General features: G+C 44.3%; 1 protein-coding gene across 2 annotated transcripts; it reads right to left on the reverse strand.

Moving 5' to 3' along the window:
• Positions 1-724: 724 nt before the first annotated feature.
• On the reverse strand, positions 725-22,393 carry LOC118365990 (myotrophin). 2 transcript variants are annotated; one of them, XM_052492444.1, is made up of 5 exons: positions 22,233-22,393; positions 22,000-22,100; positions 14,616-14,729; positions 12,589-12,672; positions 725-1,995 (listed from the first exon to the last, which is right to left on the reverse strand). In XM_052492444.1, the coding sequence occupies exons 2-5, from the start codon at positions 22,066-22,068 to the stop codon at positions 1,909-1,911; spliced, it is 354 nt and encodes a 117-aa protein (XP_052348404.1). In that variant the 5' UTR covers positions 22,069-22,100; positions 22,233-22,393; the 3' UTR covers positions 725-1,908. The 2 variants fall into 2 exon arrangements, with proteins under 2 accessions (XP_052348404.1, XP_052348403.1); XM_052492443.1 differs by having other exon boundaries at positions 22,000-22,326.
• Positions 22,394-25,582: the final 3,189 nt, after the last annotated feature.

Consider the following 25,582-nt stretch of genomic DNA (forward strand, 5'->3'; position numbering starts at 1 on the left):
AAGACACAGGCCTATGTGAGTTGAAAAGGGAGACTTTGTTCAGGTCAAGCTCATGAACACGGCCTGATTTATATTGAGAAGCCGAAGGATATGAACAAAAAGACACCAACGAAGGGAAAATCAAATGCCAAGATGTCAAAGAAATTAATCATCCTATAGCCCGGAGAGCAACAGACCTTGGATACAGTGTTCCATTGGCCCTTTAGCCAATGGGAGGCAACTGGCTAGGTGTTAGTCATCAACTAAGCAGAGGCGGGTATTATGCACAGGGAGAGCTAGCTAGTTTACCTGGGACTGAGGGCACTCTAAAAGAGGCAGCATTCAGAGAACAATATGAGCAAGTCATTTTTCCCTGCCAGAGACAATCTCACCACTCCGAGAGCGCAGACAGTATAATGAGGAATCAATAGATGCTGCTTGTTATTCATTCAGGACAACACACTGTGCTCCAGGCTCAGACACAGCTGGAGGAGGGCTTTGCTGCTGACAGTTTGACAAAGACAAGCAATACTCAAGTCATTAAGATGGAGGGCATCTAGTATGGATCGCAGTCTTGCAAGTAAGTGTGCGCCGAGACGTGTATACAAAGGAACTAATATAGATTACAGTTAAGTGTGTTCACCGCTCAGAAGTGTCCGTTCTAAGAGCAGAGTCAATGAGTCTATTTGAAAGACTGCTGGTATTGTCAACTTTTCAGTCAGAAAACATTACCACACGAAGAGAATAATTTTAAGATTTTTTATTTCAGTTTTTACAGCCTTTTCCTCACAACGATGCCAGAGAGAAAGCGTTTTGTATTTTGTTTTCATTGCATTGTAATTATTTGAAAGCAACCAAAAGAGGAAGGCAGCCATTTTTGAGAGCGTAGCAGTAGAAGCAGAGGAAGTTCTGAAATGCAGCAGAGCCGGCAGGTTAATCAAACCCAGAGTGCGAGGACGATCATTTCCCGATCCACAGTTTGAACTCTAAACCCACCCATTCATCTAATAGAAAACAGACAGCGGCAACAAAGGATTGCAGACCAGAACATGTTCAAAACTCACTCAAAGGGAAAAATATTATGCAATTCTAAATTGCATAATGGTCAATGTTGACATAATGCCATCACTACACAGCAATGTTTTAATAAGTAACAGATTTTTAAAAAATTGTACATACATTTTGTAATGCCAACATGGTGATTGGTCAAGGGGGTATTTACGCTATTATTATACGTTAGAGTAACCTTGGTCAATGTTTAGTGTGACATATTATCAGTAGAGGGTTACATAGTGGGTAACCAATATTATTAGCAGCCTAAACAGGACCTACCCTCTCATACAGTACAAACCCTCCTAGTTGACGCGCTGGACAGTTAGGTCTACAGAGAAGAGCTACAGTACACAGCCAGGGGAAAGAGGCGGCCATCTTACTGGGCTAACAGAATATCTTTACAACCGTTCTCCATCTAGCACAACTGATGTTTGGAAGATGAATATAACCAAGTGGTCTTACAATATTGAAAACAGGCCACAAAATTGAACACTATTGAATGTCTCCATTTTGTCTGCCAACATCTTTGTGAAAGGAGTGCACACAGGACTTGAGAGCGATCATATTTAAGCGCTAAGCTCTATTAATTTTTTACATTGCATCCTTGTGTGTTCTGGGAAGGTCCAAGTCTGGGTGCTTTTCCCCTCAGTGTTTGGTCCCTAAGGGAGACATGATTGACAAGTCCATCCAGTCAATGGCTACTGAAGAGGCAAGAGAAAATCCCTACAACTTAAAAAACATAAAACAAAAAGGGAAATCCAAAAAACACAAACAGACAAAGCAGTGCTAAAGACAGAGGTCGGGGGAAGGGGTGTGTCCATCTGGTCTGTCTGGGGGACCACTGCTGCATCCGTCCGTCCCTTCTAGGCTCCCGTCTCACTTGAGGAGAGCCTTGATGGCGTCGGTCTCGGCGGCTTCGAAGGCGCTCTGGCCGTCCGGTCCTTTCCGCTCCTTGTCGGCTCCCTGGGGGGGAAGAGAGAGACATGACAGGGAGACATTATGACCTGAGTGGAGCATCAAGGCCTCAACCTCAGTGTGAACCCACTCTCTCAAAATTAACTACAGGCCAAGGTTAGAATCAGTGTTCACCCTACACCCCCCCATCTAGCCCTCTACCGAAGGCCACAGGTTCAGCCCATCAGTAATGCTCTGTGAGAGTGTGGGCCAACCTGCCTGTCCCCCTCAACCCACTCTGACAATGTCGTGTCTCTCACCCTCCCCAAGTGCATTCAAAAGGACCGGAAAAGCACTGTGTAGAATCACTGATTAACTAATCACCTAGTATCCCAAACATTATAGGTTCAAGATGAGCAAAGCTGTGGAGTGCCCTGCTCTGGCAGATTCACTCTAAGCCAATGTTTCACACACATTTCAGAACAAGACAGTGAAGGTGAATGAGGGTGAAGGGAATGCAGCAAGAGCTGTAAATAACGGACAAAGGGGGATAAAACTGACGAGTGGTCGAGCATTACCAGACCAACGACTTTAATGGCAAACTTTAGCCTCTTAGCGGGGGCTTACGGAGCCCGGGCCGAGAACACGCAATTGAGTGGAAAAGCCTGACCCACTTTGAGTGCCAGGCAGAAAGTGTGTGAGAGATGTATAGATATACACACACATACACGGTTAGTCGGAAGTTTACATACACATAGGTTGGAGTCAATAAAACTAATTTTCAACCACTCCACACATTTCTTGTTAACAATTTAGTTTTGGCAAGTCTGTTAGGACATCTACTTAGTGAGATAAACAATTGTTGGAAAAAGTGTGTGTTTAGACAGATTATTTCACTATCACAATTCCAGTGGGTCAGAAGTTTCCATACACTAAGTTGACTATGCCTTTAAACAGGTTGGGAAATTCCAGAAAATAATGTCATGGCTATAGAAGCTTCTGATAGGCTAATTGACATCATTTGAGTCAATTGGAGGTATACCTGTAGACATATTTCAAGGACTACCTTACATTTACATTTAAGTCATTTAGCAGACGCTCTTATCCAGAGCGACTTACAAATTGGTGCATACACCTTATGACATCCTTCAAACTCAGTGCCTCTGTGACATCATGGGAAAAATCAACAAAAAAACCTGCCAAGACCTGAAGACCTCCACAAGTCTGGTTCATCCTTGGGAGCAAATAAAAAATGCCTGAAGGTACCACGTTCATCTGTACAAACAATAGTGCGCAAGTATAAATACCATGGGACCACACAGCTGTCATACCACTCAGGAAGGAGACTCGTTCTGTCTCCTAGAGATGAATGTACTTAGGTGCGAAAAGTTCAAATCAATCCCAGAACAACAGCAAAGGATCTTGAAGATGTTGGAGGACACGGGTACAAAAGTATATATATCCACAGTAAAACGAGTCCGATAGCGATATAACCTCAAAGGCCGCTCAGCAAGGAAGAAACCACTGCTAAAAAAACAAAAACAAAGCCAGACTACGGTTTGCAACTGCACATGGGGACAAAGATTGTACTTTTTGGAAAAAATGTCCTCTGGTCTGATGAAACAAAAATATAACTAACTGTTTGGCCATAATGACCATCGTTATGTTTGGAGGAAAAATGGGAGGCTTGCAAGCCGAAGGAACACCATCCCAACAGTGAGGCACGGGGGTGACAGCCTCATGTTGTGGGGGTGCATTGCTGCAGGAGGGACTGGTGCACTTCACAAAATACATGGCATCATGAGGAAGGAAAATTACGTGAATATATTGAAGCAACATCTCAAGACATCAGTCAGGAAGTTAAAGCTTGGGTCTTCCAAATGGATAATGACCCAAAGCATACTTCCAAAGTTGTGGCAAAATGGCTTAAGGACAACAATGTCAAGGTGTTGGAGTGGCCATCACAAAGCCCTGACCTCAATCCTATAGAAAATTTGTGGGCAGAACTGAAAAAGTGTGTGCAAGCAAGGAGGCCTGCAACCATGACTCAGTTATACCAGCTCTGTCAGGAGGAATGGGCCAAAATTCACCCAATTTATTTTGGCAAGCTTGTGGGAGGCTCCAAAACATTTGACCAATGTTAAGGCAATGCTACCATTTACTAATTGAGTGCATGTAAACTTCTGACCCACTGGGAATGTGATGAAAGAAGTAAAAGCTGAAATAAATAATTCTGACATTTCACATTCTTAAAATAAAGTGGTGATCCTAACTGACCTAAGACAGGGAATTTTTACTAGGATTAAATGTCAAGAATTGTGAAAAACTGAGTTTACATACACCTTAGCCAAATATATTTAAACTTCAACTATATATATATATATGCGAAAGAGGGTAATTGTGTGTTCATGAGAGAGATGTTGTGTTTGAGTGTGTGTGCTGGCAAAAGGGGCATCGGAGCGGGCACGGGCTACAGAGATTAAACAGGACTGAAGGATACCCTCTTCGATGAGAATCTCTAAATTGGGGGGGGGCTACATTTAAGAGTTTATTTGCATCTAGCAACACAGTTTACATTGTTCTGATGCAACTTTGTGAAGAAAAAAAGTTTTATTTTCAATGACGACCTGTCTTAGTGAGATTGTATGGGTTTCAACTAGAGGTCGACCGATTAACCGGAATGGCCGATTAATTAGGGCCGATTTCAGGTTTTCATAACGATCGGAAATCTGTATTTTTGGACACAGATTTGGCAGTTTTTTTTTTTTACACCTTTGTTTAACTAGGCAAGTCACTTAAAAACACATTCTTACTTTCAATGACGGCCTAGGAACGGTGGGTTAACTGCCTTGTTCAGGGGCAGAACGACAGATTTTTACCTTGTCAGCTCGGGGATTCAATCTTGCAACCTTACGGTTAACTAGTCCAACACTAACCACCTGCCTCATGAGGAGCCCGCCTGTTACGAGAATGCAGTAAGAAGCCAAGGTAAGTTGCTAGCTAGCATTAAACTTATCTTATAAAAAACAACCAATCATGAATTTCTTTTAACTAGGAAAATTGTGTCACTTCTCTTGCAACAGAGTCAGGGTATATGCAGCAGTTTGGGCCGCCTGGCTCGTTGCGAAGTGTGTGAAGACTATTTCTTCCTAGCAAAGACAGCCAACTTCGCCAAACTGGGGTGATTTAACAACAGCACATTTGCGGGAAAAAAGCACTATTGTTGCACGACTGTACCTAACCATAAACATCAATGCCTTAAAATCAATACACAGACGTATATATTTTTAAACCTGCATATTTAGTTAATATTGCCTGCTAACCTGGCTCGTTGGAACTCTGTGAAGACTATTTCTTCCTAACAAAGACAGCCAATTTCGCCAAACGGGGGATGATTTAACTAAAGCACATTTGTGAAAAAAGCACAATCGTTGCACGAATGTACCTAACCATAAACATGCCTTTCTTAAAATCAATTCACAGAAGTATATATTTTTAAACCTGCATATTTTGCTAAAAGAAATCAAGGTTAGCAGGCAATATTAACCAGGTGAAATTGTGTCACTTCTCTTGCGTTCATTGCACGCAGAGAGTCAGTGTATATGCAACAGTTTGGGCCGCCTAATTTGCCAGAATTTTACGTAATTATGACATAACATTGAAGGTTGTGCAATGTAACAGTTCCGTATTTTACTGAAAAAATAAAATGTTTTGTGTGAGATGATAGGTCATTAATATGGTCGAATACGGAAACTAAGACTCGTATTTCTGTCTGTTATGTTATAATTAAGTCTATGATTTGAGCAGTGGTAGGCACCAGCAGCTCTTCGCAATGCTTCAAGCATTACGCCGTTTATGACTTCAAGCCTATCAACTCCCAAGATTAGGCTGGTGTTACCGATGTGAAATGGCTAGCTAGTTAGCGGGGTGCGCGCTAACAGCCTTTCAAATGTCACTCGCTCTGAGACTTGGAGTAGTTGTTCCCCTTGCTCTGCATGGGTAACGCTGCTTCGAGGGTGGCTGTTGTCGATGTGTTCCTGGTTCGAGCCCAGGTAGGAGCGAGGAGAGGAACGGAAGCTATACTGTTACACGGGCAATACTAAAGTGCCTATAAGAACATCCAATAGTCAAAGGTATATGAAATACAAATCGTATAGAGGGAAATAGTCCTATAATTCCTATAATAACTACAACTTAAAACTTCTTACCTGGGAATATTGAAGTCTCATGTTAAAAGGAACCACCAGCTTTCATATGCTCTCATGTTCTGAGCAAGGAATTTAAACATTCGCTTTCTTACATGGCACATAGAGAAGAAAGTAAAAGTGCACTAACACTGTTTTTGCATTATTTAAACCAAATTGAATAGGTTTCATTATTTATTTGAGGCCAAATTGATTTTATTGATGCATTATATTAAGGTAAAATAAGTGTTCATTCAGTATTGTTGTAATTGTCACTATTACAAAAAATAAAAATAAAATAGGCAGATTAATCGGTATTGGCTTTTTTTGTTCCTCCAATGATCGGTATTGATGTTGAAAAATCATAAAATCGGTCAACATTGGTCCTGTTATGAAACTATCACTAAAGAAATGTGACATGGTTAAACAAACCATCAATCTGCAGATACGTAGTAAGAGAGAACGAGCGAAACCTCAACACCTGTAGTTGGATGGTGTGTTCGTGAGGCATCTTGTGACCAAGCCTGGTGTTCTCCATGGTCATCATGTTCTCAGCTCTAGTGGGCTGACGGCAAAGAGAACAAGGAGGAAGAGGAGGCGGAGGCTCTCTAGCTCAGAGGAAGTCATTAGCTAGCAGCTGGTACCGGCAGAGGAGGCCCTCTAGCTCAGGGGAAGTCATTAGCTAGCAGCTGGTACCGGCAGAGGAGGCCCTCTAGCTCAGGGGAAGTCATTAGCTAGCAGCTGGTACCGGCGGAGGAGGCCCTCTAGCTCAGGGGAAGTCATTAGCTAGCAGCTGGTACCGGCAGAGGAGGACGGAGGACCCAGACGTAGCAGTACTCCACAGGCCTCATTTACACAACAGCACCACTTCACCCCCTGATGCTCACCTCAACAAGACTCCTAGTCAACAACCTGGGAGAAGGCTGCTACCTACATACAGGAGCCTTCCAGCACCATCTAATGAGCATTCCCCGACTCATTATTTAACTGGAGCTAGCGAGCTGTATTGTCCAGTGAAGACCAACTCGTATTGTCTTACACCGACACGGCTTCTCCCTCTCCCTGGGCTCTACTAAGAGGGGGGAGAGCCTCCTCCTCCCCATCCCTCAAGTCTACAGTTGTCATCTTATCTACCATGGACATCCACCGGTCTCCACTTAGAATAATGAGCTAGTCTAAAATGGGAATACTGACAGTAAACACTGACGGTCCAAACATCCACCCAGGACGAGATTGAGGCTGGAACACGTTTTTTTATTTAACCTTTAACTAGGCATGTCAGTTAACAACACATTCTTCATTTACAAGTGACGGCCTACCACTGACGACGCTGGGTCAATTGTGCGCCGCACCATGGGACTCCCAATCACAGCCGGACGTGATACAGCCTGAACTAAGCGAGATGTATGCTAGCCCTAATGAATAAGAGTGACCCAGTCAAATAGAGAGCCAAACACCACGGTGTGTGTGACGTGCAGTAAGTAGTAATAGGGGTTTAGGTAAGTCTGCCACTTGGCCAAGGTGTCCATTAAGTCTTCATTATCCCATTAAGTGAAAATGACAGACTGCCCATGCATATTCAGGCCCTCAGACCTCCTCCCCCCAGGATTGGTTATAAAATGTGATGCTTACAGGAGTCCATCGACCCGCCCACTCCAGTCAAGCGGCCAATCACGGGGCATATTTTACATAGCCTTGAACGAGGGAGAAGAGGAAAGAAAGGAGAGATCTGTATGGGGATGGAGAAACAGAATTGTTGGCTGGACTGTGCTCAAAGAAGTGGGAAAAGATAGGACTGCTGTTTGACCAAAACACAAGCAGGGTGCTGATGGCTGAAACAGGACAAGGAGGGGGATGCTGTACTGTAAGACAACAGTGAGGGGGATGCTGTACTGTAACATTTACATGTAACAGGCGCTCTTATCCAGAGCTACTTCCAGTAGTGAGTGCATAGATTTTCAGAGGTCCCCCGTGGGAATTGAACCCACAAGCGCCATGCTCTACCAACTGAGCTACACGGGAACCACTATAAGACTGAAAACGGTAGTACTAATAAATATAAACACACACACACACAGTCGTCCACAACAATCCACTTCTGGCATCTATTGCCGACCCCTTTTTTTGTTTTTAATTTTACCTTTATTTGTGGTCCTTCTGTAGCACAGTTGGTAGAGCATGGCGCTTGTAACGCCAGGGTAGTGGGTTCGTTTCCCGGGACCACCCATACGTAGAATGTATGCACACATGACTGTAAGTCGCTTTGGATAAAAGAGTCTGCTAAATGGCATATATTATTATTATATTATTATTTAACCAGGCAAGTCAGTTAAGAACATATTCTTATTTTCAATGACGGCCTGGAAACAGTGGGAGAGATCTGTATGGGGCAGAACGACAGATTTGTACCTTGTCAGCTCGGGGGTTTGAACTCACAACCTTCCGGTTACTAGTCCAACGCTCTAACCACTAGGCTACGCTGCCCCACTGTCACATGAAAAAGTATCTTGGCTAGTTAGCTTTTGGGACTAAACATCGTCCTGAGAGAAGCTTAATAGCATCCACGACACAGTACGAGCACGTCTCACTCCCCCCAGTCCTTCCCCCTTATAGCTAGCAACATGCCCATAGTGGTGTGCAGACGGCTACATTTAGACAGGGAGGAAATGGTAGTCTGCACAATCCTACTAACTCATTTCCTGTTACCCACCCCACCCTTTATCCAAGTGATAAATCCATCACGACAAATTCTTCACTCTGCGGTGCCCATAGACAATCACTTTCCCTGGCTGGCCTAGCAGTGTAGACTGGGGCCTGATCAGGAGGATGTAACGTTACAGAACATTCTTCTGTAGATAGAAAAGGTATGATGTAGAACAGATGATTGCCAGAGAATGAGTAGAGCTGACACGGTTCCTTATTCCATCTGAAAAGTTTCACGTCACTGAATGCACCCCAGTATTAGACATGCAGCTAGGAGACTAGAAAAGGCTAGTCTGAATAATATCATACTCCTGACCCAAGGGCCAAAGTCAACAGTCCACTGTTAAGAGTGTGGTCTATGGTGAATGGTGGGATGGGCTGAGAGAGGCTGAGGGTTGGGATTGTAATGTATTTTAGACTGCTTTATATACAAGTACAGTGCATGTACAATGTATACTTAGCAATAAAGCTGTATAAAAAATATTAGATTTGTCCGACGAAGGGGGGGTGAGGGGGTCGATGGGTTAATAAAAATCCATTTTAAAACGAGTGGAAGTTGTTTAGGGAGGTCTTCTCAGTGTTGATTCATAATTAATAAGCCTCATGTTTTTCGGTAGCCGTCTCTCTGGCCTGTAGTCAAGTTAGCAACTCTCCCCCCAGCCTGCCGGCTGGTTAGGGTCAGACACAGGGTTAACAGGCCTTCGATAATGCAGGAATCCACCTGGGGGCAGTCAGAGGTCAGCTCAGGGGCACACTTCCATGACTATCAAACATTTTGTCCAGAGTGAAAACTTGAGTTATCATGAATCATATATCCTGGTAGTAGTGGACTACCGATGCAGTATCAGATTCCTCTGAATGTTTCTTAAAGCTGAATAAACGAGCGGATTTGAATCAATGAGTAGACATTCAAGCACTGGCCTGCTGTTGCTGTTGTAATAACAGCGTGGGTAAAGAGGGCCAGAGAGAAAGTGCTTCAGAGCTCCAGTCCTGCTGCTTCTGGCTGAAAGGAGCCATCAGGCTGCTGTGGTGTGAAGCGGTGACTCATCTCTCCTTGCACTCCGCTTCGGGCCTAACCCCTGATGATGAGCCCTTGGCTGGTGGCGACCCGGGCCTGCCTTCGCCTGATGACAAATGCCACATTCTCACATTTGCCTGAAGGAGTTTCAATTGCTGATGCATGGCTCTCAGACTATCCCCTCCCTACGAGGTGATCTGGTTCAATCTATATATCTCTCTCTCCGTCTCTTCATGCATCGTAACTGTGTCCTCTCCATAAGAGGTGTCCACTCCTAGTAATGTTGGTGCCGGGCGATTTACGTGGAGGGTCATGACCGTAGGATGCAAAGAGGGGCGCCACTTGGAGGTTGGACACAGGCAAGTGGCAGCGTGTTTTGGTGGTCCCGTCACGGGTAAGTGCCTTAACCGCTGTGGCGCTGGCTCAATCTGTGAGTGAGGACCGCCTACGCAACTCCCGGAGAAGCGTAGCATGGTGCTTTCGTGTACCCTGCCTCATGTAGCCTGGCTGGGAGAAGACAGATGCTTACCCACTGGAAATATTAGCCTGTTGGTTTCCACTGTCACAGTCAAAAACACAAACTCAATCCATCCACGTACAAATGCTGAGGCATACGTGTGTGTGTATATATATATATATATATATACGCATACATGTATGTATCTGGGATTCTCTGCCTCGAACCCTATTACAGGGGCTGAGTCACTGGCTTACTGGTGTTCTTCCATGCCGTCCCTAGGAGGGGTGTGTCACTGGGCGGCAGGGTAGCCTAGTGGTTAGAGCGTTGGACTAGTAACCGGAAGGTTGCAAGTTCAAATCCCCGAGCTGACAAGGTACAAATCTGTCATTCTGCCCCTGAACAGGCAGTTAACCCACTGTTCCTAGGCAGTAATTGAAAATAAGAATTTGTTCTTAACTGACTTGCCTAGTTAAATAAAGGTAAAATTAAAAACTGGAGTGGGTTGAGTCACTGAGGTGGTCTTCCTGTCTGGGTAGGTGCCACCCCCTTGGGTTGTACCGTGGTGGAGATCTTTGTGGGCTACATTCGGCCTTGTCTCAGGATGGTAAGTTAAAGATAACCCTCTAGTGGTGTGGGGGCTGTGCTTTGGCAAAGTGGGTGGGGTTATAATCCTGCCCGTTTGGCCCTGTCCAGGGGGTATCATCGGATGGGGCCACAGTGACTCCTGACCCCTCCTGTCTCAGCCTCCAGTATTTATGCTGCAGTAGTTTGTGTGTCGGGTGTCGGTCTGTTATATCTGGAGTATTTCTCCTGTCTTATCCGGTGTCCTGTGTGAATTTAAGTACGCTCTCTTTCTCTTGGAGGACCTAATGACAACTTGTTGTCCCCAGCCCACCTGGCCGTGCTGCTGCTCCAGTTTCAACTGTTCTGTCTGCAGCTATGGAACCCTGACCTGTTCACTGTGATTAATATTATTTGACCGTGCTGGTCATTTATGAACATTTGAACATCTTGGCCATGTTCGGTTATAATCTCCACCCGGCACAGCCAGAAGAGGACTGGCCACCCCACATAGCCTGGTTCCTCTCTAGGTTTCTTCCTAGGTTCTGGCCTTTCTAGGGAGTTTTTCCTAGCCACCATGCTTCTACACCTGCATTGCTTGCTGTTTGGGGTTTTAGGCTGGGTTTCTGTACAGCACTTTGAGATATCAGCTGATGTAAGGGCTATATAAATACATTTGATATATATATATATATATATATATATATATATATATATATATATATATATATATATATATATATATATACACACACACACACACACACACGTTTTATGAAAGCAATTTGTAATTGTACTGACATAAAAAAAAGGCACATTCACGAGGTAAAGAAATGTCCATATTGTGCATCTACCCTTTGTGCTGTGCAGCTACAAGTGAGGGGGGGGTTGCATCCATTTCACAGCAGTTTTGCACGTTTTCAGAGAGAGGCAGAGAGCGAGTGAGAGAGAGCGAGAGCGAGGGGGAGAGAAAGAGGGGAAAGTGATGTAAGCCCTGTGGAGGCTTATTATTAGAGAACAGACACATCTGTAATTTCTATGTGGCTGCACCACAGGTACCTCACTGAGCCGGCATGCCATGATAGCAGCTGGGAAAACGTGAGCGGAATGAAAACTAACGCCACACAGTGAATGACTGACTCCTCCACAAGGCAGTGCCCAAATCATGTCCTGTATGCACACAGTTCTGCATCAAACAAACAGGGTCTGAAAATCACTGCTATACGACTGCACTGTGATAGTAGTTACTGGGTACTATGTTTTTAATAATTCGACAAAGATCACCGCTCAAAGAACACATCATCTGATTGTATGAATCCAAAATGGCTGCTTTACAGGACTGTAAAAGCAGCTCCTTGGAGTCCAGGAGAAGTGTTGGCACCGTACCACCACTCCTCCTAACTACAGAGGTGTCACATTCAGCCACTGGATCATCATCATCTCAGTGTTCCAGAGCTGAGCGAGAGGTGTGTGTGTGTGTGTGGAGCTAGCTAGTGGGATAGGAACAAACAGCAGCAGTGCTGTGTGATGAGGTCTGGGAACATTCCAGCTCCCTCCACACAGAACAGAAGGTTTGGGCAGGCAGGACCAGACAGTCACTGAACATTCAGCCTTCATTGTAGTCCTTTGTCATACAGGAATTCCTCTCAGCAGCAGTAACACATCACACACAACTTCCAACACAGAAATGGCTCTGACGAGGGTAAAGACAGCTCTGTATGTGTGTGCGGCGTTACCTTTTCTAGCAGGATCTTGACACAGGTGAGGTGACCCTCGTACGTGGCAGAGAGCAGCGGAGTGATACCATGTTTGTCTGGGGCCTGTGGGAGACCAAAGAAAGTGTGAGAAAAAGAGAGTGGGCGGGTTTGTGCGTGGACAGGCGCCATACATCAGCAGACCAGTCGTCCCTGCCTCCAACACAAGGGCACTCTCGTTATCAGAGGAAATAACTCAGAGGAAGCGCTTTTATTTCTCTCCTTATCACATCAATGAATAATAAAGGAAACCCACTCTGCCACTATTTATCTCCTCAGTTTCAGGAGCGCTGGTTGGGGCCCTTATCTGAAGGGACTGGGGAAGAGAGACAGAGTTACACACTCTGCGTGTGTGTGTGTGTGTGTGGGGGGGGAAGCAAAATAGTGTAACAGCCAGACTGATGGATGTTGGAGGGAACGACAAGTGTGTTGATCAGACCATGAGGCAGATAAGGGAGGTTGGGAGAGGACATGGCTCTACAGACTGTGTGCAGTGAGAGTTGGGCCTAGTTAACAAGCCCTTCAAATTCACACAAGTACATTAAGGTCAGAACTTCCAGTTCTAGCAAGTATCGCCTGAACGGTCAACACTTGTCTGTGTGAAACTAACATCTTGGGTCAGTGACACCCATAAGCACGTTCATTTTGTTGCATTATTGAGGGCCTGAGGGGATTAAGACCAAAGTACAGCTTCGAATAAAGTTGAGTATTTCTAATGATATTAAGAATAGTTGCACACCAAGGCTACCTAGAAAGATACTAGCGCAGAACTGTACAATACATACGGTCACCTTCCCTAACTTGTAAATGCCACAATCATCACTCTACTCAATCCCATTGTAAAAGCAGATCGATTCCCTCCACTGCAGTGTGGTAATGGGTTGAGGCTCAGGGGAGCTTTCTGACAGACTATGTGGTCAGTTAGTCTTTGCTGCTCTGAGGGAATTGATGGAGGAGATGGCTTCAGGAGGAATCCCATTGGTCCAAACATAGATCTTAACCACTCTCTACAGGTCTGAACAACACTAGCAGAGTCTACAGTAGTTAAGTCATGTCAGTCTGTGTCGTTTTTTATTTATTTAACTAGGCAAGACGGTTAAGAACAAATTCTTATTTTCAATGACGGCCTAGGAAAAGTGGGTTAACTGCCTGTTCAGGGGCAGAACGACATGATTTTTACCTTGTCAGCTCGGGGATTCGATCTAGCAACCTTTCAGTTACTGGCACAACGCTCTAACCACTAGGCTACCTGCAGTCTCTGTCATTACTACAGTATGTGGTTGACTATAGTGGAAGCATTGTAGGAGTGGATACAGAACAAGGGACTTGTTCTCTGGTACCATTCAATAAGCAAATTAATGCAAACACAGAATGGGAAAACGCATCATTCCTTCCTCCTTGGTCATCAGTAATAACTGATCTCTAACGTAAGCAGATCGGTGACAGAGAGGCCCACCACCACAGCCTTCTTCCATATCAGTACTAATAAAATTAAAAAAGGGACTAATATTAGATTACAGCAGTAGGACCTATATCGACAGCAGTATTCTAATAAGTGTATAACAGCAGTAGGCCTATATCGACAGCAGTATTCTAATAAGTGTATAACAGCAGTAGGCCTATATCGACAGCAGTAGGACCTATATTGGCAGCAGTATTCTAATAACTGTATAACAGCAGTAGGCCTATATTGACAGCAGTAGGACCTATATTGACAGCAGTATTCTAATAAGTATATAACAGCAGTAGGCCTATATTGACAGCAGTATTCTAATAACTGTATAACAGCAGTAGGCCTATATTGACAGCAGTAGAACCTATATTGACAGCAGGATTCTAATAACTGTATAACAGCAGTAGGCCTATATTGACAGCAGTATTCTAATAACTGTATAACAGCAGTAGGCCTATATTGACAGCAGTAGGCCTATATTGACAGCAGTATTCTAATAACTGTATAACAGCAGTAGGCCTATATTGATAGCAGTATTCCCACTAGCAGCTCTTACATTGACATCTGCTCCCTTGGAGAGGAGGAACTCCAGCATCTCAGCCTGGCCACAGTCAGCAGCATAGTGCAGGGGCTTCCTGCCACCCTCCAGGGTCCTGTTCACATCCTCATCCTACAACAAAAAAAAAAACACGGTTAAGACACCATCATCACCGACACAACTTGCCCTCCTGTATCAAGACTTGGTCACCCGCTTGCTAAAAAAGGAACATAACTGTGTGCATGTCCGTACAGTAAGTGTTTAATACAATGGAAATCCCTTCTTGTGCCAGAAACCCCCCTCAATTCAAAACACACAGAGCCCGTCACACAATAACACCATACCAGACGCCTCCTCCCAGAGTCTCCCTGCTGTGGTATTGCGAGGCCTCAAACTGTCAAGCCTGCAGGCGAGAGGAAAGACAGGCTCTGTAGCCACAGTCCATTGTGTGGAGCGGTGGGTAGTCCTGAAGAGACAACACTCATCACAGAGACGGGTCACTCAGACCGGGCAGCGTTGTCAGTGCCATGTCATACCACAGCACCTCTCTCATTAGCTGGCTATGTGGCCTGAGGAAAGAGGGGACTGGAATGTATTCACCTGCTAAGCATCCTGCTATGCTGCATAAAACCAACCCATGTTAGCTTTGAATGACTTTCTATAGTACCTGGCTAGCAAAAGGACAGAAATGGATTCCCAGACAGCAGTTCTATAAGTCACCTATATGTTAGCTAGGACCTACGGTGTACCCATGAACAGGAAAGTACCTACTCTGAGCTTTTTACAGGAAGCAAGAGTGATGGAGACACTGGAGCTGGGGTTGAGAGTGCATGGCTATCCTTAGTCTCTGTGTTGGCCTTCAGCAGACTCAGATTTTTCACTTTAAAATGTATGCCAAATTAAAACCATTGATTTCAAAGTTAACAAAATCATACAGCTCTATGCACAATGACTACTTCAAACAATTTCCACAGTAAATTAAATTAAATTTACACCAACAAAAAAACTTGATGAAGTCTGGTAACAGAAGTACAGTAATGTCCCTAAGTTACCAAACTGTGTTTATGCATAGTTTCTGTAAAATGTGTTTTTGTAAAATGTTCAGTGGAAATTGTTAAGAGTAGGCAAGTCCTTGTGCATAGAGTTGTATGGTTTGTCAAACTTTGAAATCAATGGTTTTTGTTTGAGTCTCTGCATAATTCCATTACCGCGGATCAGCCCAAAGGCAACGAGGCCATCAGGGGAAGGGTCAGGGTCTGGGCTAGTCTTTAGCTGTGCCGGCCGGGCGTGATAATCAATCTGTCTCAGAGGAGGTTACAGACAGGCTTTGGATAATGCTCGCACCACTCACCTGCTCTCAAAAGCTTAGGCAAGATAGCACAGTGATCCAATGGATGCCGTTGCTGCAATTCATTGGATTTCTGAAGCTTGATAGGTCTCCATAGCTCAGGTAAATGTAGCCTATGGTAATTCCATGTGTTGTAATCAGAGTTTACACGTTCCTCTCTACTCTCTCATGAGTTAGGCTAATGTAGCCTGGTTATAAAAGGTTCCTATTGGATAAACTGAGACAGCAGCTGCAGATGCTATTTGCCCTTCCTGCAGTTCAAATAAACTCAGCAAAAAAAGAAACGTCCTCTCACTGTCGACTGCGTTTATTTTAAGCAAATACGTGTATGAACATAAGATTAAACAGACAAACTGAACAAGTTTTACAGACATGTGACTAACAGAAATGGAATAATGTGTCCCTGAACAAAGGGGGGGGTCAAAATCAAGTCAGTATCTGGTGTGGCCATCAGCTGCATTAAGTACTGCAGTGCATCTCCTCATGGACTGCACCAGATTTGCCAGCCCTAGCCCTCACCCTCCGATCCAACAGGTCCCAGATGTGCTCAATGGGATTGAGATCTGGGCTCTTCGCTGGCCTTAGCAGAACACTGACATTCCTGTCTTGCAGGAAATCAAGCACAGAACAAGCAGTATGGCATTGTCATGCTGGAGGGTCATGTCAGGATGAGCCTGCGGGAAGGGTAGCACATTAGGGAGAAGGATGTCTTCCCTGTAATGCACAGCATTGAGATTGCCTGCAATGACACACCGCCCCAGACCATGACGGACGCTCCACATCGATCTCGCTCCAGAGTACAGGCCTTGGTGTAATGCTCATCCCTTCGTCGATAAACGCGAATCTGACCATGACCCCTTGTGAGACAAAACTGCGACTCATCAGTGAAGAGCACTTTTTGCCAGTCCTGTCTGGTTCAGCGACGGTGGGTTTGTGCCCATAGGCGACGTTGTTGCCGGTGATGTCTGGTAAGAACCTGCCTTACAAAAGACCTACAAGCCCTCAGTCCAGCCTCTCTCAGCCTATTGCGGACAGTCTGAGCACTGATGGAGGGATTGTGCGTACCTGGTGTAACTCGGGCAGTGGTTGTTGCCATCCTGTACCTGTCCCGCAGGTGTGATGTTCAGATGTACCGATCCTGTGCAGGTGTTGTTACACGTGGTCTGCCACTGGAGAGGACGATCAGCTGTCCATCCGGTCTCCCTGTAGCGCTGTCTTAGGCGTCTCTCAGTACGGACATTGCAATTTATTGCCCTGGCCACATCTGTAGTCCTCATGCCTCCTTGCAGCATGCCGAAGGCATGTTCACACAGATGAGCAGGGACCCTGGGCATCTTTCTTTGTGTTTTTCCAGAGTCAGTGGAAAGGCCTCTTTAGTGTCCTAAGTTCTCATAACTGTGACCTTAATTGCCTACAGTCTAAGCTGTTAGTGTCCTAAAGACCGTTCCACAGGTGCATGTTCATTAATTGTTTATGGTTCATTGAACATTCGCATGGGAAACAGTGTTCAAACCCTTTACAATGAAGATATTCTACATTTTATTTTACAGATTATCTTTGAAAGACAAGGTCCTGAAAAAGGGACGTTTCTTTTTTTGCTGAGTTTATGAATACATATGACAAACATAACTGCTTTCCCCAACAGTGATATGTGTAGGCAAACTGCTCTCGTTACTAGCTGTATGACTGACTATAAGCACCAATCACCCACAGAGCCCCACTGGTCTGCCTCTGGCATGCTCCCCTGTATCACAATTCGACTGAAGGTCAAGGAAAAGTGGGAAATGGATTCCACTCCATTTTACAACCAATCCAAGTGAATCCATTAGGCATGATGGAATCTCATCCCCGTTCTAATAGTTTTCAAATATTACCTCCAGGAGCTGGGTGACACGGGGCCTAATTTAAATGGTTTCATTAGGGTTGAGGGATAAGGGAAACCACAGTGGATCACAGTCTAATATGTACAGTATGAAGTGTCTAGGAGCTGCCTGCTTTTGAAAAATCTTTGGCAACGGGCGGAAAAACCCATCCCTGCAATTGAATGGCCCATATCTGAAACATTTGCATCCTACTGCAACTTAATTGTAATCTGAGATGATTGGGCTGGATTTACACAGGCAGCCCAATTCTGATATATTGGTCAATTACTGGCAAAACATCTGATATGATTGGCCTTAGCACTAATTAGTGGCAAAATATCAGAATTGGGTTGCCTGTGTAAACACAGCCTTTGAGATCAATATGAGTGCTTTAATGTTCTTGCTTGCCAAAATCAGTAAAGACATGTGAAATAGCCATACCTCTGACATCGATTAGACTCAATTACCAAAAGCTGAAAAGGAAAGCAGAGCCTAAATACTGACCAGAAATGTTCAGGGCTAGGCTATTTCACAGAAGTTAGACCTACAGTTGATGTCGGAAGTTTACATACACCTTAGCAAAATACATTTAAATTGTTTTCCCACCATTCCTGACATTTAATAAGTAAGAATTACCTGTCTTAGGTTAGTTCGACTCACCACTGTGAAATGTCAGAATAATAGGAGAGAGAATTATTTCAGCTTTTATTTCTTTCATCACATTCCCAGTGGTTCAGAAGTTTATATATACTCAACTTGTATTTGGTAGCATTGCCTTCAAATTGTTTAACTTGTGCCAAACGTATTGGGTAGCCTTCCACAAGCTTCCCACAATAAGTTGGGTGAATGTTGGCCCATTCCTCCTGACAGAGTTTGTGTAACTGAGTCAGGTTTTGTAGGCCTCCTTGCTTGCACATGCTTTTTCAGTTCTGCCCACACATTTTCTATAGGATTGAGGTCAGGGCTTTGTGACGGCCACTCCAATACCTTGACTTTGTTGTCCTTACGCCATTTTGCCACAACTTTGGAAGTATGCTTGAGGTCATTGCCCATTTGGAAGACTCATTTGCAACCAAGCTTCAACATCCTGACTGATGTCTTGAGATGTTGCTTCAATATAGCCACATCATTTTCCTGCCATCTGTTTTGTGAAGTGCACCAGTCCCTCCTGCAGCAAAGCACCCCCACAACACGATCTTTGTCTCCATGTGCAGTTACAAACCGTAGTCTGGATTTTTTAATGGCGGTTTTGGAGCAGTGGCTTCTTCCTTGCTGAGCGGCCTTTCAGGTTATGTCGATATAGGACTTGTTTTACTGCAGATATAGATACTTTTGTACCGGTTTCCTCCAGTAACTTCACAAGTTCCTTTGCTGTTGTTCTGGGATTGATTTGCACTTTTCGCACCAAAGTACGTTCATCTCTAGGAGACAGAACACGTCTCCTTCCTGAGTGGTATGACAGCTGCGTGGTCCCATGGTGTTTATACTTGCATAACATTGTTTGTACAGATGAACGTGGTACCTTCAGGGGCTTGGAAATTGATCCCAAGGATGAACCAGACCTGTGGAGGACTACAATTTTTTTCTCCTGAGGTCTTGGCTGATTTCTTTTGATTTTCCCATGATGTCCGGCAAAGAGGCACTGAGTTTGAAGGTAGGCCTTGAAATACATCCACAGGTACACCTCCAATTGACATCAAATAGCCTATCAGAAGATTCTAAAGCCATGACATAATTTTCTGAAAATGTCCAAGCTGTTTAAAATGCAGTCAACTTAGTGCATGTAAACCTCTGACCCACTGGAATTGTGATACAATTAATCGGTCTGGAAACAATTGTTGCACAAAGTCGATGTACAAATCGACTTGCCAAAACTATAGTTTGTTAACAAGAAATTTGTGGAGTGGCTGAAAAATTAGTTATAATGACTCCAACCTAAGTGTATGTAATATATGCCATTTAGCTGACGCTTTTATCCAAAGCGACTTACAGTCATGTGTGCATACATTCTACGTATGGGTGGTCCCGGGAATCGAACCCACTACCCTGGCGTTACAAGCGCCATGCTCTACCAACTGAGCCACAGAAGGACCACATCAACTATGTATCAGTTGATTAGCTATAAAGAATAGAGGTCTGATTGTCTAGCTCCTAGCCTACAGTCTAAACCAAATGCATAAAAAGAGCTCTACAGGCCTACCAATTCATCAGTGTGGTTAGGCTTTCAACAAGTTGAACCACAGTTATTTTAAAGGTTTTCAACCTACACCATACTGGCTAAACCTGAAACCACAAGCCATGTTTCAGTATTACTTTCAGGTACTTTACAGTAAGATCCAATGATTAGACACCTTATGTACTGTGCATTTGAAAAAAGTAGTCAAACCCTCGCCCCTTTTCCACATTTTGTTACATCCCAGCCTTATTCTAAAATTAATTAAATTACTCAATACCCCATAATGACAAAGCAAAAATAGGGCTAGAAATTTTTGCAACTGTATTAAAATTAAAAATATGAATACCTTATTTACATATGTATTCAGACAGTGGCTTCCATCATTCTTGAAAATGGAAGAAGTTTGGAACCACCGAGACTCTTCCTAGAGCTGACTGCCCAACCAAACTGAACAATCGGGGGAGAAGGGCCTTGGTCGGGAGGTGACCAAGAACCCGATGGTCACTCAAAGCTCCAGAGTTCCTCTGTGGAAATGGGAGAACCTTCCAGAAGGTCAACCATCTCTGCAGCACTTCACCAATCAGGGCTTTATGGTAGTGGTCAGACAAAAGCCAAACCTCAGTAAAAAAAAAAGTTTTTACAAGGCCCATGGCTGCCCTAAAGGACCCTCAGAAAGAAGATTCTCTGGTCTGATGAAACCAAAATTGTACCCTTTGGTCTGAATGCCCAGCGTCGCGTCTGGAGGAAGCCTGGCACCATCCCGACGGTGAACCATGGTGGTGGCAGCATCATGTTGTGGTGATGTTTTTCAGCGGCAGGGAATGGGAGACTGGTCAAGATCGAGGCAAAGATGAACGGAGCAAAGTACAGAGAGATCCTTGATGAAAACCTGCTCCAGAGCGCTCAGGACCTCAGACTGGGGTGAAGGTTCACCTTCCAACAGAACAACAACCCTAGGCACACAGCCAATCTATTTCAAGGAGACGCCTACAAAAAACGACTGCCACCATTGAAGTGTAATTCAAATATGATTCATTGAAGTTTCAGAGCCTATTTCATGTCTAGAGTTGGACCAAAATAAGTTAGTGGCTGAAGATGACCAGTTTACAGACCAATAGCTAATGTGTCAGTGCTCTAAAAATTGTATAGGTGTGGCCTGAAAATTAGTGAGCCTCAGTATGGAGGCTGAATGATAATAATAATTTGAACAGTTTCCCTGAACATCATCATTCAAAGCAGACACGTAGTACGGCCTACTTAATGTTTTCAACACCATGAAGTTAGCAAGCCAGCCATCTAGATAGATCTGCCTTGCAACAAAGCTCTTTGACACCCGCCCACTTCACACTAGCTGTCACAACACGGACAAGTGGATCTGGCTATAGCTAGTTACAGACTGCTTGCTAAAACAAAGCATAACTGATTCTCAAGCGGGAGCCAACTATCTAGCTCAATACGTAGTTTACGTTAGCTAGGTACTTGACCATATATATATATATATATATATGCTTGGTTTTAGCAAGCAGTCTGTATGTATGTATGTATGTATGTATGTATGTATGTATGTATGTATGTATGTATATGCGCTTGTCTGCAGAAATTGTCCTTCATTATGCAATAGTAAACAGACACACCGATTTAATCAGATGACAAGTTGTTGCAGTGGGGATGCAACGTAGCTAGCTAGCCATTTATCTATCTAGTATGGTAAATTACTTGGCTAGCGCTACCTATCCAATCTACCCAATATAGCTAGCAATTGTTACAAACGTTTGTAAAAGCAAACCTTCTAGCTAGCTAACTACAATGAGTTTATGATAGTTGAGTGAAGGGATAGTTAGCTAATGTATGCATGCTAAGCTAGCTATGAAAGTTAGCTACCTAGCTAACCTTGCAACGCCATAGATAGCTAACGACGTTGGCTAGCTATACAGACAAAACATAGCTAGCTATTGTTCGCTAGATAGCACACTTACTAGCCTGATTTGCGAGTAGGTCATCTACAGTATATCGTACCTTCATTAAGGTCTTAACCTCGTCCAGGTCTCCATTTTTCAAGGCCCACATCAATTCTTTATCCCCCATTTTCTTGTGTTCAACAGTTCACTGCGGCTTCCCTGTTGAAAAAGGCAGCTGTCAAACTTCTCTCTAGGCAAGCAATGCTTGACAGATCTCTCAGTAGTAAAGGGAAAGACGTCTATAACATTTGCAGTGTTACATGAATTAAATAATTTTCCAAAATTGAACACCTGGTACTTCTAGAGTGCAGGCAATTGTTAAAAAAGAAAGTTTCAAAGAAAGGACAGCAGAGGAGGGGTCCGCCTTTCTCTCGTGAAGCGTTTCCGATGCCGCACATCCGGAAGTTAACCTTTCTTCAGTCGGCTTGCCAAAATCTAGTCAAAATTGTCTAGATCTAAACAATTAACTCTAAAAAAACAAGTTTAGGGTTAGGCATAATGTTATAATTGTAGTTAAGGTTAGGTTCAAGATAAATTGTAGAAATGGGCGGGGTTTATGAATTTGTGGCTGTGGTAACTATAGTGACGACCCGAGAACGCAGATCTTCTTCGTGTGAATTTCCGCCAGACGAGGCGTTTTTTTCAGTATTGCAGCCTTTCTCACAGTTCGGAATGTGAATTCCACATTTGTGACAACAACAACAACAAAAAATATATGGAAATGTGAACTGGAGAAATACAATTTGCAACACCCACTAACCCTGCACCTATAAAATCAAAACACCCCCCTATCCCACTACTGTTCTCTAACAGTTCCTACTCCTGGCCACTAGCTTGGGAGGACAGGACTCCTTCTTTCAATATCTCCTGTACCTATTCTACAGTAAAATATTTCACTCCCAATCACTTTTCTGCTGTTGCTACTACTTTATCTTCTGCGTCTTCCGTTCCTTTTCATCTGTGCTGTACAGTTAATTACCATAGCTATGAACGCCAAGAAACCAACCTTGCTAAAACACAAACTGTTTCAGGACACTCATTCCTGCCCTACTACTTACTGGTATTCTCTCATAATCCCTTACCCTTTGCCCCTCATCCTCTACTTTCCTCACTGCCTCAGCATATGTCACTTTCTGCACTGCTCAAACCCTTGGATCCTCAACCTGTTTCACTCTCACATGATCCCCAGCAACATAGACTCAACATTGAAACACCCTACTTGTCCCTCTGAAACTACACTTTCCTTTGTCCCATGTCCTCCTGCACACTTCCCACACCTCATAATGCCCCTCCCACACACTGCTGCAACATGACCATAACCTTGACACCCACAAAAGCTCTCACGGGATAACTAACATATCCAAGCATGACTTTATCAGGCAAACACTCAATATCAAGGATAGACAGGGTCGCCTCAGTCTCACGCTAAACACTGGATCTGCATCTCACCAAATGGCATGCATCACAGATACTGGGGATCTTCAACTTCAGTTGATCCATCTCCACACTCAAATCCATAATCACTGACCCCCCCTTATTTAACTTGGCAAGTCAGTTAAGAACACATTCTTATTTACAATGAAGGCCTAGGAACAGTTGATTAACTGCCATGTTCAGGGGCAGAAGGACAGATATTTACCTTGTCAGCTCCGGGATTTGAATAAGCAATCTTTCAGTTACTGGCCCAATGCTCTAACCACTAGGTTACCTGCCGGCCCCCCCTGACTTCAGTGGCGCTCTGCTCTGGAGAGCATAGCTAGACAGAGATCTGTCCTTTTATTTATTAAGTCAGTTAAGAACAAGTCCTTATTTACAATGATGGCCTACCCTGGCCAAACCCTAACCCGGACTATGCTGGGCCAATTGTGCTCGGTCCTACGGGACTCTCAATCACGGCCACTTGTGATACAGCCTGGATTCGAAACAGGGTCTGTAGTGGTGGGGGGAGTCAGTGATTATGGATTTGAGTGTGGAGATGGATCAACTGAAGTTGAAGATCCCCAGTATATGTGATGCATGCCTCTAGCACTTGAGATGCAGTGCCTTAGACCGCTGCGCCACTCAGGAGCAACGAGGCACGTAACACAGAGTGTCCACTCCCTCTGGATGGAAGACAGGAGAGGAACATGTAACTATCTCTCCTGTAGTTGACTCATAGGAGAAAGTACTCCACTTATATTTCACAAATGTTGGTTTGTACAGTTTGTTCTTAGCGCCATTCTTTCTCCCTCGTGTCATCCTTCCGTCTCCCAGATCTCAGATCAGCTGTCAGTTACCCTTTTCACACTACTCAAATGTCTATAGTTCAAGCAAAACTGATCTTATACAGAGCTTTATTTTACTGGAAAGGCTCAGCCCAGACAATTAAGTTCGTTAGTTTGGGGTCTATAAGGCATGTGGTGTAACAGCTCCTTTCATCACTCAGTCAGCCCAGAGGAGTGTGACTAGCTCTGGGTGGTAGAGAGGAAGTAACCCCCCATCTCCTGGCATCTGCTCTTCACTCCATGGCAATTTCCATTACCTCCCTCGTACTATTCAATGGAACTAATAGATACCAGGTCTGCTGAACCCACAGGTTAATAAAAACACATCAGGACTAAACCAAGCTCCCGATGGGTCAAAATAGCCACTGATGATAGTAGATTGAACATCTTATCAAAGGTTAATGTCAATCAGTGTGAAGGGGCAAGGCCAAGATAAGAGATGTTCAAGGCTATGGGAAGATCTCAATTGCATGCTCCCCAGATCCTCTCTCCTCATCTCCATCTCTAAACCTGGCTTCCAGTTGAAGCTCGCATCCGCTACAAGACCATGGTGCTCGCCTACGGAGCTGTGAGGGGAACGGCACCTCAGTACCTCCAGGCCCTGATCAGGCCCTACACCCAAACAAGGGCACTGCGTTCATCCACCTCTGGCCTGCTCGCCTCCCTACCACTGAGGAAGTACAGTTCCCGCTCAGCCCAGTCAAAACTGTTCGCTGCTCTGGCCCCCCAATGGTGGAACAAACTCCCTCACGACGCCAGGACAGCGGAGTCAATCACCACCTTCCGGAGACACCTGAAACCCCACCTCTTCAAGGAATACCTAGGATAGGGTAAGTAAGGGTAAGTAATCCTTCTCACTCCCCCCAACAAGAGTTAGATGCAAGTGGCTGTTCCACTGGTTGTCATAGGTGTTTGCATCAATTTGTAAGTCGCTCTGGATAAGAGCGTCTGCTAAATGACTTAAATGTAAATGTAAATGTAAACCCATTGGATGAGAAAGGCAGAGGTCCCTCCCCTCTGACCATCTCCTCCAATGGGTTTTCAGAAGGAGATGAGGAGAGAGAAGAGACGGGAAGTATGCAATCTAGATCTTCCTCATGTCATAGTCTCTAGCCTCCCTAACAGGAAGACCTGCACATCTATATTCCACCCTCTACTAAACCCCCCCCCCCTTCTCAACCAACGTTATCAAATGGCTTTATTTCTCCCTCTCTCCCGCTCTCTCTGTGATGAATGGCTGTTTGTAGCACTATTATTACATCAAATAAGCACTCTGGAGCAAAAACAAACCCGGCCAGCAGACAAAAAGTGACTATAAAAGTTGCCATTTGGAGAAAATTCAATAGGGCTCTACACCGGGGATAAAAATAAAGGTAA

The sequence above is a fragment of the Oncorhynchus keta genome, chromosome 33 (assembly GCF_023373465.1).
Source record: "Oncorhynchus keta strain PuntledgeMale-10-30-2019 chromosome 33, Oket_V2, whole genome shotgun sequence".
Lineage (NCBI taxonomy): Eukaryota > Metazoa > Chordata > Actinopteri > Salmoniformes > Salmonidae > Oncorhynchus > Oncorhynchus keta.